General features: G+C 37.3%; 1 protein-coding gene across 1 annotated transcript; it reads left to right on the top strand.

Annotated features, from left to right (window-relative positions):
- The first annotated feature begins 13,398 nt into the window (after positions 1-13,398).
- On the top strand, positions 13,399-18,021 carry LOC120346215 (cytochrome P450 2C44-like). Its single transcript, XM_039415913.2, has 8 exons — positions 13,399-13,638; positions 13,980-14,155; positions 14,343-14,473; positions 15,064-15,206; positions 15,838-15,959; positions 16,374-16,556; positions 16,914-17,280; positions 17,478-18,021. The coding sequence occupies exons 1-8, from the start codon at positions 13,463-13,465 to the stop codon at positions 17,599-17,601; spliced, it is 1,422 nt and encodes a 473-aa protein (XP_039271847.2). The 5' UTR covers positions 13,399-13,462; the 3' UTR covers positions 17,602-18,021.
- Positions 18,022-18,360: the final 339 nt, after the last annotated feature.

Below are 18,360 nucleotides of genomic sequence, written 5' to 3'. Positions count from 1 at the left end.
TCTTTTTAAAACTCCCAATGCTTTTACGGAAGGTAATTATATTGATTGGCAAAAGTGCGTCAGAATATGAACCAACGTGGCTCGTGCTATGCCAGCATGTTACGGTGGGCTTTGAACAATAGAATTTGGATCCGAATGCCCAATGGACGGATAGAGCAAACTAACTTTGTGATATTTTAGCTGGGTTTTTGAAACAATGTTGCAGAGGGACAGGCAGACAAGTTTGATTCAATCGGGACGTGTGTGAGACGAGCAGAATAAATGTGGGACTAACGGGCAGGTATAAGACAAGCATTAGAAGTGTGGGACTATCGGGATAAGTGTGAGAAAAGCAGGACAATTACATTTCAAACGGGACCAGTGTGTTGCTAGCATGACAAGTGTGAGACAAGTGCGCAATAGACAGTACAACTGTCCGTCAGACAGGACTTGCGTGAAACAAGGGGTGAAACTGGAGGAATATTAGACAAGCAATACAAAATTGATGAAACAAGTCAAATGTGGGACAAGCATAGCAAGTATGAGACTAGCAGGAAAAGCAATACAAGTAAGATACAAGAAAGACCTGATTGCCATAGATAGGATAATTGGTTCCATTACATTTGAACCCACGTACATTTGAACCCATGACAATTGCACCTGTATGCTATTGCACCTATGGAATTTTTTTTTGTTTCACGGATAGTTAAACCCATACTAACCCTAACCCATGGGTTTTAGCACCCACATATAGATTGAACCCGTGGATATACGCATGGGTTCAAATGTACATGGGTTCAAATGTACGGTCACCAGGATAATTATATGGCAAGTGTGATATAATCAAGACGTGTGTTCGATAAGCCAAATAGTGTGAAACAAACAAGTCAAGTGTGATGCAAGCAGGGCATGCGTTGGTCCTAACAAGTGGGACGAAACTGATAGAAGCTGGACAAGTGTGAGACAAACGGGATATCACGGTGTTTCTATCAAGTTTTTATTCAAAATTTAATCACAAAGGTACTATAGGGGAAGGTGGGGCACGTTGGGACATGGGGCACAGTGGAAAATCAGCTCTCACACTAATACTATATTCGGAATCCGGTCCGCGGTTTGATGTTTCCGCCCTTCGGTGAGTTACAACGTCACCGCAAACGGACAGCAGACGGGTAGAGCGACGCAAGCTATGAGGTGGAATTGGTTTTGGGGGGTTGAAGAAACTAAAATTTCACCGTTCCAGTTTTTTCTTTTTCTAACTTAGCCTTTTCAACGTGACAAACCACCGTCTGATATCTTTCAGCTATAGTCCACTGTGAAATATTTATAACGTTAGCGAGTGGATGTGCCTTCCGAATTTCGCCATGATCTGAAGATATTTGTTGATTATGGGGAACAATGGACCGGGGTTCAGTGGGACATGCCCTACATGGCACAATTCGACAGTGTTTGATACAACAAGTGCTTAGAGACCTAGAGATGCGTTATATTTTTATGTAACATTATGGTATCTTTCGACTCATGGTCCAATATGAAATATATTCGAGAATCAAAAATATTTCCAGATTTAGATTCGGATTAGAAAATAATTTAATTTGTAAGCGAATTTTTTGGTGAAATATCTGAAAAAATTTCGGTTGAACATGATTTTAAAAATCTTAAATCTTCAAATTTGAGGTCTCCCTGTTCTTTAGACGATTATGCTGATTGATTGCCTATTTATAAGGGCATACTCCGTTGAATTTTAACAGAATGACCCATTGTGCCCCCGGGTCTGTCCGAATGTGCCCCACAAGTGGGGTACAGTGGGACACTTGACAAACGTTTCTCAAAGCATTTTGGTGGTAAAATGTGTGTCGCAAGGGAATTTCGTAGTCGCTGAATAAAAACTACATTTACCCCTCTCTGCATTAATCCCGCAAAGTCATATGAATGTGCAGAATAAAGGGCTCAAAATATGAAAAATAAAAAAAGTGTCCCAACCTTCCCCACTTTCCCCTACTCTATGCATAGGCTTACCATACGTCACGACTTAGGCGGGACAGTCCCGCTTTTTAGCGTCTTGTCCCGCCAAATCAGCCAAAAGTCCCGCTTTTGCGTTCAGCCATCCAGCATACTACACGAACATGTTCGTGTTACTGTTGTTTCTGTGTAGCGCAGCGATAGCCTACTTACTGAAGGTGAATGCGTTATTTCACGCTAACATTGTTAGCAAACGTATCGTATGTAAAACCAATAGTAATTAGTTCAAATACGAATTATTTGTACCATATCGTTAACGTCAATTCCTTTCTATTTTTCGAACTGAACCCGATATTTGGACAGAGAATATGCGAATGAACTCTCGATGACAATATGGTCAATGAAGGCAGATGGGATAGCTTCAAATGTAGGCCTATGTAGTAAAAACGGAAAATGTAAAGTTACAAAATCACAGCTAAGGGGTCGTTCGTTGTCTCTTCGTTGTCAGGACATGTGTGAGACAAGCAGAATAAGTATAGAATAAGTGGGCGAGTAAAAGACACGCATTACAAGTGTGGCACTATCGGAATAGGTGTGGGAAGTACAGGACAAGTATAGGTCAAACAGGACCAGAGTGTTCACAGTATGACAAGTGTGACACAAGCATGACAAGATTGATTCAATCAGGACATGTGTGGGACAAGCCGGACAAGTGTAAGCCAAGGTGGACAAATAAGAGACAAACAGAACACGTACGCAACCTTCAAGACAAGTGCAAGTCAAGCACAACTAGTGTGAAACACGCGGGGAAATTGTAGGACTAACAGGGAATATGGTACAAGCAATACAAGTGTGGCGAAGCATGTCAAATGTGGGACAAGAAGAGGTACTGTGAGACAAGCAGGAAAAGTGTGATACAAGCAGGACATGATTAACATAAGAACGACATCTATATGACAAGCAATACAAGTGTGATTAAAACAAGACAAATGTGGGATAAGCAGAGCAATTGTGAGACAAGAAAGACACGTTCCATGCAATTAGAACGCGTGATAGAAAAGCATTACAAGTGTGGGACTATCGGGATAAGTGTGGGATGTGCAGGACAAGTATTGGTCAATCAGAATCAGAGTGTTGCCAGCAGAACAAGTGCGCAACATGGAGGACAAGTGTCAGTCAAGCAGGACTGGTGTGAAACAAGCGGGAAAATTGTGAGATAAACAGGATAAGTATGGGACAATCAAGTGCGGTGAAGCAAGTCAAATGTGGGACATGCAGAGCAAGTGTGATACAATTAGGAAAAGTGTGATACAATCAGGACATGATTAACATGAGCAAAAAAATTATATACCAAGCAATGCAAGTGAAGTAATAGCGAGACACATGTGGGACAAGACGAACAATTGTGGGATAGGCACAAGTTTGATTCAATCAGGAAGTGTGTGGGGCAAGCGTGAGCCAAGCTGGACAAATAAGAGACAAACATTACAAGTGCGCTTGAGCAAGACAAGTGTCAGTCAAGCAGAACTAGTGTGAAACGAGCGGGAAACTGTGGGACAAAGAGTAGGAATATGGCACAAGCAATACAAGTGTGGCAAAGCAAGTCAAATGTGGGACAAGCAGAGCAAGTGTGATGCACGCAGGAAAAGTGTGATACAAGCAGGACATGATTGACATAGCAAGACAACTATTTGACAAGCAATGCAAGTGTGGTAGAATCGAGACAAATGTGGGGCGAGAAGAGCAACTGTCGGACAAGCAAGACAAGTTTGATACAATCATGAACAGCAGATTAAGTATGGGACAATCGGGACAATTTTGAGAAGAGCATTCATTACATGTGGACTATCACGACAAGTATGGGAAAATCAGGTCAAGCATGGAACAAATAAGATGAGTGTGATGCAAGCAGGACATGTGTGGGACAATCAAAACAAGTGTGAGCTAAGCCAGATATGTGTTACCCGAGCAAGGCAAAAGTGGGACCAGTAAGACAACTCTGATACTAGCAATACAAATATGGTGGAGAATATCAAATGTGGAACAAGTCGAGAAAGTGTGAGAAAAGCTGAACATGATTGAGATAAGAACGACAAATATAAGACAAGCAATACAAGTGTGGTAAAAGAGAGACAAATGTGGGACAAGCAGAGCAATTGTGAGACAAGCAAAACAAGTTTCATAGAATCAGAACGTGTGTGAGACAATCAGAATGAGTGTGGGAAAAACAGAGCAATTATGGGTTAAACAGGACCAGTGTGTTGCCACCAGGACAAATGTGAGACAAGCTGGACAAATAAGAGAAAGGCAGAACAAGTGCGCAACATGCAGGACAAATTTCAGTCTAGCAGAATTAGTGCAAAACAAGCACGCAATATAAGTGTGCGGAAGCAAGTCAAATGTGGGACAAGCATAGCAATTGTGAGCTGATTTAGTCTATTTCAATTTTATTGCTAACAAAAATAATTGAAATGATCAAGTAACACATACCATTATTATTATGGTACTGCAAATAAGAAAAGCCTTCGACACCCGGTATTCCCAGCCGGTAACAAAGCAAGTATTGTTTCCCAAATTAGTATGCCTTCTGTTTCGAGCGATTCTTTTATTAATGAAAATGAGCATCGAGGCATGAAATAAGTCTTTTCTGTAACACTAATTGTGGCATGACTAGGGTAGCATATGATTTTCAAATCGATACATAAGTTTGGCAATTTTCAGTTGAAATACCCCACACTGCTTGTATAAAAGTGGTTTTAGTGTAGTTTTATTAGCTCCTACCCAATTGACAGTTCCATATTTCAGATGAGTGTATATAAGACTAGAATATACAATTTTTGATGCATCAATACCGAGGATTCTACGTAATTTATACAATATTCCGAGTGATTGTGAAACCTTTTTACACAAGTGCTCAATATGAGGCTTCGGCGCTTCCGTAGTATGTGCACCTAGATGGGGGCAACGGATCCAAGTTAGGGTTATGCCATAATTTCACTCCAATTTTCTTTATTTTAGTTCTATCACGAGTTTGGGGACTAGCTAGATGACTATCGTAGTATTTGTACCTGAAATTATGGCCCAACCCTAACCTGGTATACATACTACGTTCCGGTGTCCGTCATCTTGGTTAACATACTACGGAAGTATCGAGGCTTCCATGACAAGGTCTCATCGAGGAATATACCCAAATACTTGATTCATTTTGTTCTTCTCATTTTTTTGGTGTCAAGTTGGAGATGAAACTGCCAAGATATTTGCCTGGGACCAAGAACCATGAATTTTTCTTTAAAGGTTTAAAGATAATTTATTGCTTTTTAGCCATAGGTTGACCATCTCAATTTTTTATTGATCGAAATCTGCAGTTCTTCACAGCATGTAGCAGAATCAATGAGCGCGGTATGGTCTGCAAAAAGAATCGGGCCCAAGATAGTTCTTGCTGGTAAGTCATTGATATTAAAAATAGAAGCGGTCCAAGAGTGCTCCCCTGTAGAACACCACATGTTATATATTCGAGCGAAGAAATGCAATCGATGCATTCAATGTACTGTTGTCTCTCACTTAGATAGGAGTGTATTAATTTGAGGGGTAAACCTCGGATTCCATAATGAGACATTTTACAAAGCAAATTTTTTTAGGTTCACAGTGTCAAAAGCTTCGGCCAAGCTTAAAAATACAGCAAGAGTAACTCTGCCATTTGACAAGTTTTAAAATATTTTTTCTCGCAATTTTGTCACTGCGAGTTCGGTTGAGTAGTCATTTTGGAAACCACATTGGGATTCATTCAGCATATTTCGTTTGTTAAAGTAGACTGCAAAATTTCCATAAATTTTGGCAAACCGATAAGGGAGAAAAAAAGGTCGATAATTATCAGGGTAAAATATTGTGCCTTTTTGTGAATCGGTACTGCTTTTACTAATTTAAATATTTCCGGATTAATGCCTTCCCTAAAACTTTGGTTGATAATTTTTGTGGCTGTTGGAGCTAAAATTGATTTTGCAATATTAATAAGCCTGATCAGAATACTATCCGGTCCTACTGCTTTGTTGGCATCAAATTTATTAATTAGACTTTTCCTATCGCAGGGTGTAGTTTCCTGAAGAAAGAAAGAGTTTTGCAAAGAAGGATCTAGGAATGCGTCAAATTTCTTTGATGATGGTGATCAAGCTTTCAGAAGGGACCGAGACAATATAAAATTATAAACTATATAGCGATCGGAGATCGCCGACTCATCGATCTAGCGGCGTGTAACCAAAAAACCTAAGCGCTCCACATCGCAGACATGGCATTGTTACGCACACAATCGGTTTTGATTTCTTCGCTCTGACTCAATAGCGACATCGCGTGTCCCATCACTAATTAAATAATAACAAGCTAAGTATACGACATGCGATCATGAACAGCAGATTAAGTATGGGACAACCACAGAATGACAAGGAGATTAACCCAAGAAATAGGGTGCAAAATTGCTGTTTGGCAAGATGCATAAAAATCAGTATGGCAAATTCAGCGCCTCTTTAACAGAGAATTTGGAATTCATTCGGCTCTGAATGTAGATTGTTCGTCGTGTAGAAGCCGAATTAATTCCAAATTGCCAAACAGCAATCATCTACTACTGATGTCTACCTTTTTAGTCAGCTACTGCTGATACCTACCTTTTTTGACACTGATACCTACCTTTTTAGTCATCTACTACTGATCTTACCTTTTTAGTTATCTACTACCGATAGCCTACCTACTTTTTTAGTCATCTACTACTGATACCTACCTTTTTAATCATCTACTGCTGATACCTACCTTTTTAATCACTGATACCTACCTTTTTGGTCACTGATACCTTTGATACCTACCTTTTTAGTGACTGATACCTGTGATACCTACCTTTTTAGTAGGGTCCTTCAAGCCTTGGGGTTGTCCAATTTGAATATCACGACCTTCGAATGCCGTTTTCAGTGTTTATAAGAATAATAATTATTGCGCACAAAATATTTTGCCATCTTCCACGTTTCGATTAAAATAATTGTACAGTCATTGGACACGTAATGGACATAACGATCGTTTCAATATTATATTGTTGTTGTTGTTTTTCGTAAACATCATAATTAAAAAATCGCTTTTCTCTTCGAATACTGGACCAATTGTTTTGAAATTTTCAGTGGGTGAAGATTGATTTTTTGCCAGAAGGCTATTACTTTTACTTATTTCAAAAATTCCTGTGGACTTTATTTGATTCGTTTTTTATATGTCAGAATAAAAATTAGCGACACCTTGTGACGTGTATGCTGGCACTCCTCTTCATGTTCCTTTGATCACGTGCCATCGAACGTCTGTGGTTCGTAACGAAATCGTTGCTTTGCTAAGATTTGAGGAATGGTGAATAGTGCCGTACTTGGTGTTATATTACTGTAGTGACTCGGATCGTTGGTGTTACTACAGTTGTGAGTCGGACCATCTTGCAATTTCAATTCACGCTGTCATAAGACAGGAACTTCTAAAGATAGGGCAGTTACGGTGCCGTAACACAGCTCGGTGACACTGAACTAACTTGTAACTGTCTCGTAACAGCTGGGCTTGCAGTCACTGTTGTAACTGATGCCTTTTAATGTTGGTGCTTTTCTTGGAATCGGTAAACGTGTCCATATATTTGAGCATAGCTCTCTTGTTTTATAATTTTATTAATTGAAGATAGTCTTGTGCGCGGCAGCAATAAATCTTAACATGCATGAAAGGATTTTGATCAGTGCCGACATGAAGAAGTACACACATCACGTCGAGGATCAAACACGTCTTTTTGACTGTAAATATTTTACAACTATCCATTGCTGTAATTATTTATTTTCTTATCGTGTGTTCCGATTGTGACCAAGCACAGGGGAGTAGCCAAGATTTTCAAATAAAGGGAGATTCTAAAAATGGGGATCAAAAATTCCCGTACAACGGCATCTAAAACAGGCGCCGCGATTACGCCACTCGTTAAAATAATAGCCTTTTCAGCGGATAATTATTTTTCTGTTTCAATCCGTGGCCAATGCGAGTATTCAAAATTTCTTTTCATCTTCATTTCAATGTGTCCATCGTAATTTGCCGTTGCGGAGACTTACGGTAAATAAAAGCACTACTATATTACTAGACGATAACCGGGAGCTTTGGTGCGGGCCTCAACTATCAAAGAAGATCTTGGGCGCCTACCGACTTGTCTGTCTGTTTAGCTGGAGCGTCTTAACGGTTGGACCGATTTTATTGAAATTCCTCACGTTGGTCATGCTATCATCCTAGTAATGCGCGTTTCTCCTGAAGTCCGAAGTGATGCTTTGTGACGACATATGGCATATCCTATCTCCTGCAACTGTTTTGCCCCCACATTGGCGGAAACCCATACAGAGCGCCTACCGGCTTGTACCTCTTCTTATCATAAACTTTGGGAATATCCCATTGTAAAGAATAGGTGTTCCATCTAGTGACCAGATTGGCATATCCTATCTCCTACAACTGTTTCTTCCACAATAGACCTAACGGATTTTCTGTCCGATAAAACGAGGCGTGGATAACGCAGTTTCAAACAATCTTGAATAATTCCGAATTCTTGAAATTTTCTCCTGTTGTCCACTCACTTTCATGTCTCGCTATTCTTGTTTAGTTTTCTGTGATATTATTATAAAAGTACTTTTTGCATATTCTCTCTAGAATAACTAGAGTTCTATTCAGCAATATATGTTTAAAATACACTCTAATAATATTTTTTTCTTAACAAAAATTCCAAAATTTCTATTGAACAACCTTGAACTTGCGAGATTTAGTGTCTAGTAGAGGGTTAATAATTCTTCCGAATTAATTAATTTTTATTTCAATGTTTTCTTGTGTTATTTTCCAACAGAACAACAACAAAACCACTATTATAGCAAGAATGGTTACTCTAAAATTCACGATTGTATTTACAGAATTATCAAGTTCAACGCTTCAATTGACAATTTTGATGACGTCACACTTCTAATTATTACTGCTTAGGCCACCCTCAATGCAAAAAATGTTATTTTTTTCAACGCAAATGCGCCTGACTGGCGATTTTGAAATTGATGCTATTGGCAGAACTGGCATTCTCAGCGAAGCTGGAGTCCTATTTTCGTGAAATATATGAATATGACTCTACTATAGAACATTAACTGTGAAAGACCAATAATACCTTTTAGAGTTGGACTAGGCATTAACCATATTATATATATGCCATCCGGCAGTGTAGGGTTGGATGATAGGCTAATTGACTATTTGCTGACTATGCAGTACTTCAAGGTAGTCGTTAAGTTTTAAGTTGAAAAAGAAATATATGTGTGCATATAGATTTTATTAGTGTTTATAGCCTATATCAGGGGTGTGCAAAGTGCGGCCCGCGGGCCAAATGCGGCCCGCAAGGGAAAATTGTGCGGCCCGCGGCGGCAACTGAATAGCAGTTTGAAAAATTTTAATATTAAAAGATAAAATAGCTAAATGAGTTTTGGTTCCAGCCTATCAGTTGATGTTGTCTAAATCGAATCTAGAATAAGATTTGACAGCAAATTATTTGGAAATGAAACTTGGCGCATTTTACTGGAAACTTCTCAATCAAGTTACTTCCCACATTTGAAAAAGTCATGGCTTCAAACATAGCACTTTTCGATAATATATTTTTGTTCTAAAATGGGCGTCGCATCGAATTGCTAGCACTTCCATTTAAGCAAATTTGGATAAAAGTAGTCGGGAAAAGAATCCAGCAGCAAATTTCTCACTGAATTCGTTTAAATTGGGTGCAACAATATATATCTTTAAATTACAGTTCTAAGAACTTAATGCGTTTTAACTCATCATTTCTGTAAGGACCATGAGATCAATAACAAAAAGACACCATTTTGTGCTGCAACTAATAGAAAGCCTGTGTGAAATGTAGGTGCGGCCCGCGGTTTAACCCGGTTATTGATATTTGGCCCGCCTGCGAAAAAGGTTGCACACCCCTGGCCTATATCATTGATTTACAGTACGTATAAATTGAACCTAATCTTTTGAAGCTCTAAATGTTGGGAAATTATGCCTCATTGAAAAAATTAAAATGTGAGGTCATAGTCGTGTATTTATCTAAGTTAGGTCCAAATTTCAAGAGGACGAATGTTACCTACTATATCCTGCGACGATCCTTCGCCCCGAATACAACACAAAAGTCCTGTGTGGCAAACAATATAAACGTAAACAACGACAGACTGATCATCTGCACTAATACATTTGAAACTTTCTGGATACAATTATATTCAAGTTAGGAATTTATAGCCTGATGTGGATCTAGTTGTTCGAAAAATGTGGTTGTTTGGGCAATTACACAATTGATCTAAGTGAAAGCAATTGTTTTTGACTGATCTCCTAAAAACGCGATAACTACCACTGAAGAGATTTTACCAAAGTCTTCAGTTAATCCCACAGAACGAGAGCGAAGCGCGCTCTAGTTGTATTTATTTGTATAGCTCGGATACTACAAAGCCAGAGAACGTGATGATATTCAGATCGCCATCACACATGAGCAGGTTGATTAAAATGTTTACCACTGAACTGGAGAAATCACGTTGAGAAATCTAAGGCAAACACTAATAATCTGGCGTCACCACTTTCTTTCTTATCTATAAACAAATAACGCAATTTGATATATTACACAATATACCATGTATATACACCTAACTGCTAGTGTGGGTAGACTGCCCACATCTAGGTGTCTCGATCTGGTATTGTTCTGGATCCTATAATCTGAGACACTCTAACTAAGTATGAAACCTTCCAAACAAGACGGTTTTTTCTTGTTCTGATTGATCTTCGAGGTGGATTTTTATTTTATTTCCATCGGTAGACTCTGGCAGTATACTGCTGATTTTAGATTTCAATGTATGACCTCCAAATCATTGTGTTTGTTGATTTCTTCATGTATATCATCATAGTAAGATGTACGAGATCTGTTGACTCATCGGGAACAAGTGTGGGCTCTTCCTCCAGTGGTTCACTGACATATGGTTGTTGTTCAAGGTCTAATTCTTCGTAGTCGCTTGAATCCTGTTGAACATTTTCCTTTGTACAACAATAATTCGCGCTACTTTGTGACATTTGCATCGTTCAATTTTGTAAGAAGCCGCACTCAGTTTTTATACAACGAATTTACGCACTGAGCACCCATCGTTGGTCAACAGCGGTTTCTAGATAATGATCTCTAGAACAGCCTTTATGTTCATCGGTTATAAGATATACCAGATCTCCGATTTGACTTGGTGTCTCTTCAAACTAGTCTTCCACTGGAAGCTTTTAAATTTTCACTGTACTGGTGGTTTCCCGTGATACCCCATTATCATTCTGCAATCGTCTATTTTCTATTGGTAGTTTAAATTCGTAAATTGATCACGCTGATTCAATATTTCCCTTATATAATCTCTGGTTACAAGTCCGCAGTTGAATCGCGTCATACGGACAGAAAGTGTTACATCAGAAATTTCATATTTGTAAGGATCGTGGCGTGATATTTTCTTTTGGACTTCTTGGACAGCATTTGGCAATTGGATTTTTGTTCACGTTTTACGTTCTTTCATTTTGTACGGAATATTTAAAATCTTTCAAAATATTGTCTTTGGTTAGAACAATTTTTCCCAGTCAGAGAGGAATTCCTCCCCGTGATGATTCGTTCTTCAGTAGAGCAAAAGGGCCGAGAATATTTTACTACGAGGAATCCGTCTGTGAATGGAAGCGAAATTTAAATATCGTTCAACATGCTTGGCGTTAGTTATTTTCTTCAAATGACCAGTTGTAGTGTAAATTTGATCTGAGCGGCATTAGCCAAATATTACAAGAGTATCTCACTGCGTTTCTTTCCGAGCTGAATAGATGCCATACGATTACAGGGAAATATTCAATCTCTGTAACCCTAACCCTATAGTTTGTATTTTTAAGCTTTATAATGTTGTATGACAATGTGATCTTCTCTATTCCAATATACCTCGTCTTTAGTAGTGAATACCAATAGTAGTATATCTGTTTATTCTTGGCACATGTCTGAGACTAGTACTCAAACTGTAGGCTCGGTTGCCCAAATCCAATCTACAGGGACCACAGCTGAGTTTATGGCAAGAGTAAAACAGATGGTACTGCTCGTTGTGATTATATAACAGAACCAGAACTCTGTTGTATTAGGTCAGTAAAAATATTGGAATCACCGAATATATATACCATTACCGTACATGAGTGTAATCTAAGCTGTGCAAAAATAATAACTACACAAAAAGAGGCAGTGAATATCGAAACTTTAATAATATTCAAGATGTTAAAGTGCACAACGTTGTGGTGTACTTCGCAACATGGATTGATGAGTGTAAATGGTTGTGCATGCAATGTTATATGAGCATTTTGGACGTCGAGAAGCACGTAGATAAAGTTTAAATGAACAATTTTTGAAATATTTCCATTTCATTTCAACTGCAGCAAATATGATCCATCTCTGATCACATACCAGAATTGTTATGAGGAAATGATTTTTCTGCGATACTCTCAATACAATGATGCAACCATATTTTTGTATATATTATCAATTGTTTTATGTCATAATATCAATCACAGAATTACCGCATTGTTAGTGTGAGCTATGTGTATTGAATTGGGTTACCTTTTTTATATTCTGTTTGACATGAAATTTGATATATACAACATGTTGTAGAAGCGTTTTCATTTCATTCCTAATGCTAAGTTCCTCGTGGGCGAATTATTTCTATCGCAGTAAATTGTTCATCACGGACTTTGGCAAAAGCTGAAAGTTATTTCCGCGTTTAATTCAAGTAGCTCCTATTTTCATTATCTGTCATCACGCGCACTGTGCACAATCGTCACACCAATCCATTTCCATGCATGTAACATAGAATATGAAATTTAATGACGCGCTGTGTATATGATTAAGATAATTGGCTATGGACAATTTTGAAATTCGAGAGGTTATTTCGAGCAATTTGATGACGGCGGAAGCATAGAAGTTTCCCTAAACAACGGCGCCAATATTGTTCGACATGTCACGTTGTGGATGAGAGTTTTTGGACACGGAGAGGATTTGTGGGAACGTTTTGAAAAATTGTCGTTAGAGTTATATTCCAACTACTTTGCTTGCGAGAAACAGAAAAAATTAATTCAGTTTTTTTTATAATCTTATGTAAAAGTGTTCATTGATATTTCGATTACATGGTGATGGCTTTTCGATAATGTATATTCTAGTTTCGATAAAGACATCAATTTTCATGCAATTCGTAGGGCACAAAAGCTAGGAAAAAGTAGAAAACTTAAAACTCTTAAAACCTCCCGGCATTGATTTATCAACGTTATATCGATCAATTTTAGTTGGATACATGGCTCTATCAACAAATCGATAATATTCTAACGTGTGTCAAGCAAATCCAGTTACACGACTTACACAACTGAATCTGTTGCATTGTTTGAAACCTCCAGCTCCAGCTGAGTAGTTTAATTATCTAGAAAGTTATAAATCAAGATGTCAGAAACGAATGATTTCAGTAATATGCCTGGGCCATGGGGATGGCCATTGTTTGGATCTGCTCTACAGCTCACATCGTTTGCTGAAAAAACTTTGCTGAATTGGGCAAACCAGCATTATGGAAATATATTTCGATACAAAATGTTCAACCAAGATTGCGTTGTTTTAAATGGGTAGGCTATGCTTTGACGGTAGATAGTAAGATATACAGTATATAAATTGACAATTGGCCATCTTAATCTCGGCGTTCATTTGTTTCTGTAGGGTTAGTCACGAAATATAAATTTTCAAATATATATATAAAATTTGCGGCGTAGATTTAGTATTTCGTCTCATACTTTTAACTTACTCAAAAGATTCAATGAAGTAAGCTGCCTTGAAATCTTAAATACTAATTCTAGAACTCGTCATGACGATAAAAGATAGATGAATTCTAGCTAATTTTTTATCGAATATTTGAGCAGTATTTTATCTTTATAATAAGGTAATAATAGATCATATGCAAATCTCACAGGTACGATGCAATAAAAGAAGGATTGTTAACAAATAAAAGCGAGATGTCTGGTCGTATTACCGGTCCATTATTCGAAGCCATACGAGATAATCGGGGCCTGTTCTTTATCCAGTATGGAGATTCATGGAAAAAGTGGAAACCATTCTTGGTCAAATCAGTAGCATCAGTGATGCCAGGTAAGTTAGTATAGCTCTTGTAATCATAACAATACAAAATTGACTTCTGCTTACTTTGGTGCTAATTTATCTATAGGTTACCTGATATAAATCCATGCAGGCAACTTATACCAACACAAATAAACAAGAATTGCTTTAGAAATTTTTCAAACTTTCAGGTTTTCAAGTAGCTTACAAATTCTTTTAGATCTTCCCCAAATAATTTGTGAACAAGCAGATAAATTTTTGTCTGAAGATTTGAATGATTTTATTGAAAACGGAGAGTCTGTAGCATTGGGAGATTATTTACTGTATCGTATGGCCCAGGTTGTTTTTCTTGTAAGTACTAAGCATATATATATATTATTGTAAACATTTTTAGAGACCGGAATAAAAGTAATTTTTAGTCAAATGTATAATTTGTGCTTTTTTTACTATAGCGACCATTTATGGGATACTACTGATGAATACGAAAATCATCATATTAGAACCTGGGCGTCACCGTCTAGTAAAAATATTTTCTTGGCTAGAAAAATGTGAATTTAATTAAATTTTGCTTAATAAATCAAGGTATAAACTATCTGGCAATTAGCATTATATATATATATTGCGTATTTCACGTTTCATTTTTGTAATATCGATGACGTTTCCGAATTAAGTGAGTAGCTAGCCCGTATGGTATTGCATATCCGCCGGGAGAAACGTATCGAGTTATTTTCACAGAAAAAAAATCCTCAGGTCCACCTAAGCATTTCTAACCTGATTCTAAAAATATGTGTAAACTGCCCTTATTCTGTAGTGCATTATGTAATATTGTAACGCAAGGCGATTTACCACATCACAATACAAAAATTTGCATTTTGTGACAAGAAACGACTCTAATTACAGCGTTTTGACAATATCTAACCAACACACGACTTGTTATTCAGAGTTGTATGAACAAAGGATTTTTGTCAAAGAAGAAAATGGAATTGCAAAAGCTCGTATCTGACATCTACGCGCCTTTAACTAATATCAAATTCTCCATATTATGGTTCGCTCCGTCACTGTCGTATTTCCCCCCATTTTCCAGGTAAGTGAGGGACTAACGTGAAGCTATAGACAAGTGATTCATAAATATGCATATATACATGTGCATGAACCAATTCTAATGAATTAGGGTATAAATCGATTTAGCACTAAGTCGAAGAGATAGTTCACGTATCCCGCTGGACCTCAGGATCATGCATCTGCCATACAAGTAACTACTCGAATATTACTATAATCGACTTTGATTGATAACTGCGCATGGGGCATCGACTCACAATATGAGTGAGCACGATTATCGTTCGTTTCCGAAATATGTGAACCAAGATGGCGGACACCGGAACGTGGTGTGTACCAGGTTAGGGTAAGGCCATTTTATTTTATTCCAATTTTCCTCATTTTAGTTCTATTATGAGTTCGGGGACTAACCAAGTGACTCCCGCAGTATTTGTACCTTAAAATTATGGCCTAACCTTAAACGGGTACACATACTACGTTCCGGTGTCCGCAATCTTGGTTCACATACTTTGATAGTACCTATTAATCTTTGACACAACATTTCTAATTCTAACGCATTCTAATCAGTTACAAAGAGCTACATGGGATTTCCAAAATAGTTTATTAGTTCTTAGGTAAAGATAATACTAGTTAATAGTTACTTAAAATGTAATAAACAGTTTTCTGGCTGATGAAAGCGCCCGCAGATCAAAAATTGTAAACAGGATTATTGCTCTGATAGAAGAACATCGACAAGAAAAACGTTCCCACATGAAGGACCTGACTTGTTTCTTTTTTGAAGGTGGGAAACGGTACAGTATATTAATTATCTGGTTGATTTTCAATTTACTTTACATCAAACATCATTTCTATTTTTTATGTAAATTTTTTGCGACATGTTTATAACGTATGGTAAGAAAAAAATAGTTCAAATGTCCTTTTTGTATTTGAATGCAACTACAGAAGTAAAATACGCAAGCAAGTAACTCATAATAATGATTGCTTATTCAAACATTTGATTAAATGTGTCCTTCCACACACCCAGTCTCTATTAGGTGAATCCTGCCAGCATTTCCGAATAAGTCACAACTCTATAAATTTTGTAGTTATTTGGGTATTGTAGTTTGGTTTCAATTATATTCGTTTCTAAGCGAAAAAAACTCTCAAGAAAAAACAGGCATAATTATGTGATGCAAATACAGTGTTCAATGTTTAGAATATCCTGAACCCGATCAAGGCGATCTGGAATCACTTGCGCTAATCTTTATGGACATGATATCAGCCGGTTCAGCGACTGTGGCGAACCAATTGATGTGGGTCGTTTTATTCCTTTCGAAACATCCAGATATGATGAGAGAAGTTCAACATGAAATTGAAGAAGGCATGAAAGGTTATGAATGTATGGCAAATTTATTCTGGAATTCATACCCTAGTATACTTTTCGGAAATTTTTATATATTTCAAATGAAATAAATTGTTTGAATTGTTTCGAAAAATTATTTGTTCACTTCCATGAGAGCGCATGAAATTTCTGCAAATTGGGGCGTAAACAACGCCGATAGATTCCAAGTCACTGATTAAATAAAAAACATTCATTATAATGTCAAATTGTCAAAAAATGCAGTCGCAACCAATCGCATAATATCGGCAGGTTTGGACAAGCCGCATGACGCAATAGAAAATTATAGTATACTAAATATTCTGAGCTATCGAAGAATGCTTTGTAGTTGATGCTATGCAAACCGTTTCTATTCAGCTATATGGGATCTTTACAAATGTCAAGAAAAAGTACCATTCTTGAAAGCGGTTATACAAGAAACTATGAGGTTGCGCCCAATAGCTCCAGGCAGTCTGTACCACAGAACCATTTCTGATACTAAAGTTGGTGGATATAAGATACCTAAAGACGTTGTCATTCATCCAAATTTGTGGAGTGTCCATCATGATCCGAAGTACTGGGGGCCGGACGTCGAAGCTTTTCGCCCAGACAGGCATTTGGACAAAGACGGAAGATTTGTGAAATCGGATCACGTGATACCATTCTCAATTGGAGAACGTAAATGCACCGGAAAACCAATTGCAGAAGCTGATATCTTTGTCTTTTTAGCTACAATAATGCTACGGTTAGTATTTTCTCAGAGTTATGGAAACCGCAAATTCTTGAAATATGTTTTGGTGACATCATCTATTTTATCAGCGCTTAGATTTAAATAAGTTACAGATTATTTGTAAAATATTTATATTACTTTATGATATATCTATTATAATTACCGTAAATAAGTTCATATTATTCTAATTATACATCTTCTCGTTCAAACAGCTATGATGTGTCGTTAGACCCGGAGTACGAAGATGTTGACATGACTGGCATATCATCTGCTATACTGAAGCCTCCCGACTACAAAGTTAGGCTGACTCATCGACAAACAAAACAATATCTCTGACAATTTGTATACATAGCCTAAGAAAATATTATTTAATCCAGATTTAATTTACCTATTTATTATGCTTTATCATTTACCTTAACTGGTCATTAATAGTCCACTATATCCATATAAAAATCCATATAAAAAAATCTGCACATGGCACGAAATTTTAATTAGCGTTTGTTGAGAATATAAAAATTTTAATGACAAAAAGTAATATCTCCAAGTTAACTTTATCCGGGAGTTTCTGCTCAGCACAGATATCGAGTATATTTTCTCATCAGTTTGCTAAGTTTACTGTCATTTCTACTAATACAACAGTTTTATTTGAAGATATTTGTATTTGTTTATACCTACTGCGGAATTTGACAAATGCAACGCTTAATATAACTAGCATATTATTCAAAACAAGAGAGTTATTTTCAAATATATGGAATCGAAATCTAAAACGTACCGCAACTTGAGAAAAGCGATTTTTCACAAAAAGAGAGGGGGAAGAAAAGGAATACTAACAACATGATGATCATCTAGATCTACAACAGAATAACAAACGATCTATTGGTTTATTTCGTGTCCAATAAAATTACAGAACGCCGTAAATGCCTTTAATCTAATGCAAAATTACGCCAATGAATTCTCATTACTACGTCGATCAATGGAACATACTAAATATCGGTTCGCTATATACATCTATTATATGATGTCAGAATGGGGCTCGTATCACACTCAGTTTTGTGCAATGACGTTATCAAAAATAAAAAATTTGGCACCGTATGG

This window comes from Styela clava, chromosome 8 (assembly GCF_964204865.1).
Source record: "Styela clava chromosome 8, kaStyClav1.hap1.2, whole genome shotgun sequence".
Classification (NCBI taxonomy): domain Eukaryota; kingdom Metazoa; phylum Chordata; class Ascidiacea; order Stolidobranchia; family Styelidae; genus Styela; species Styela clava.
This window is presented reverse-complemented; position numbering and strand designations above follow the sequence as displayed.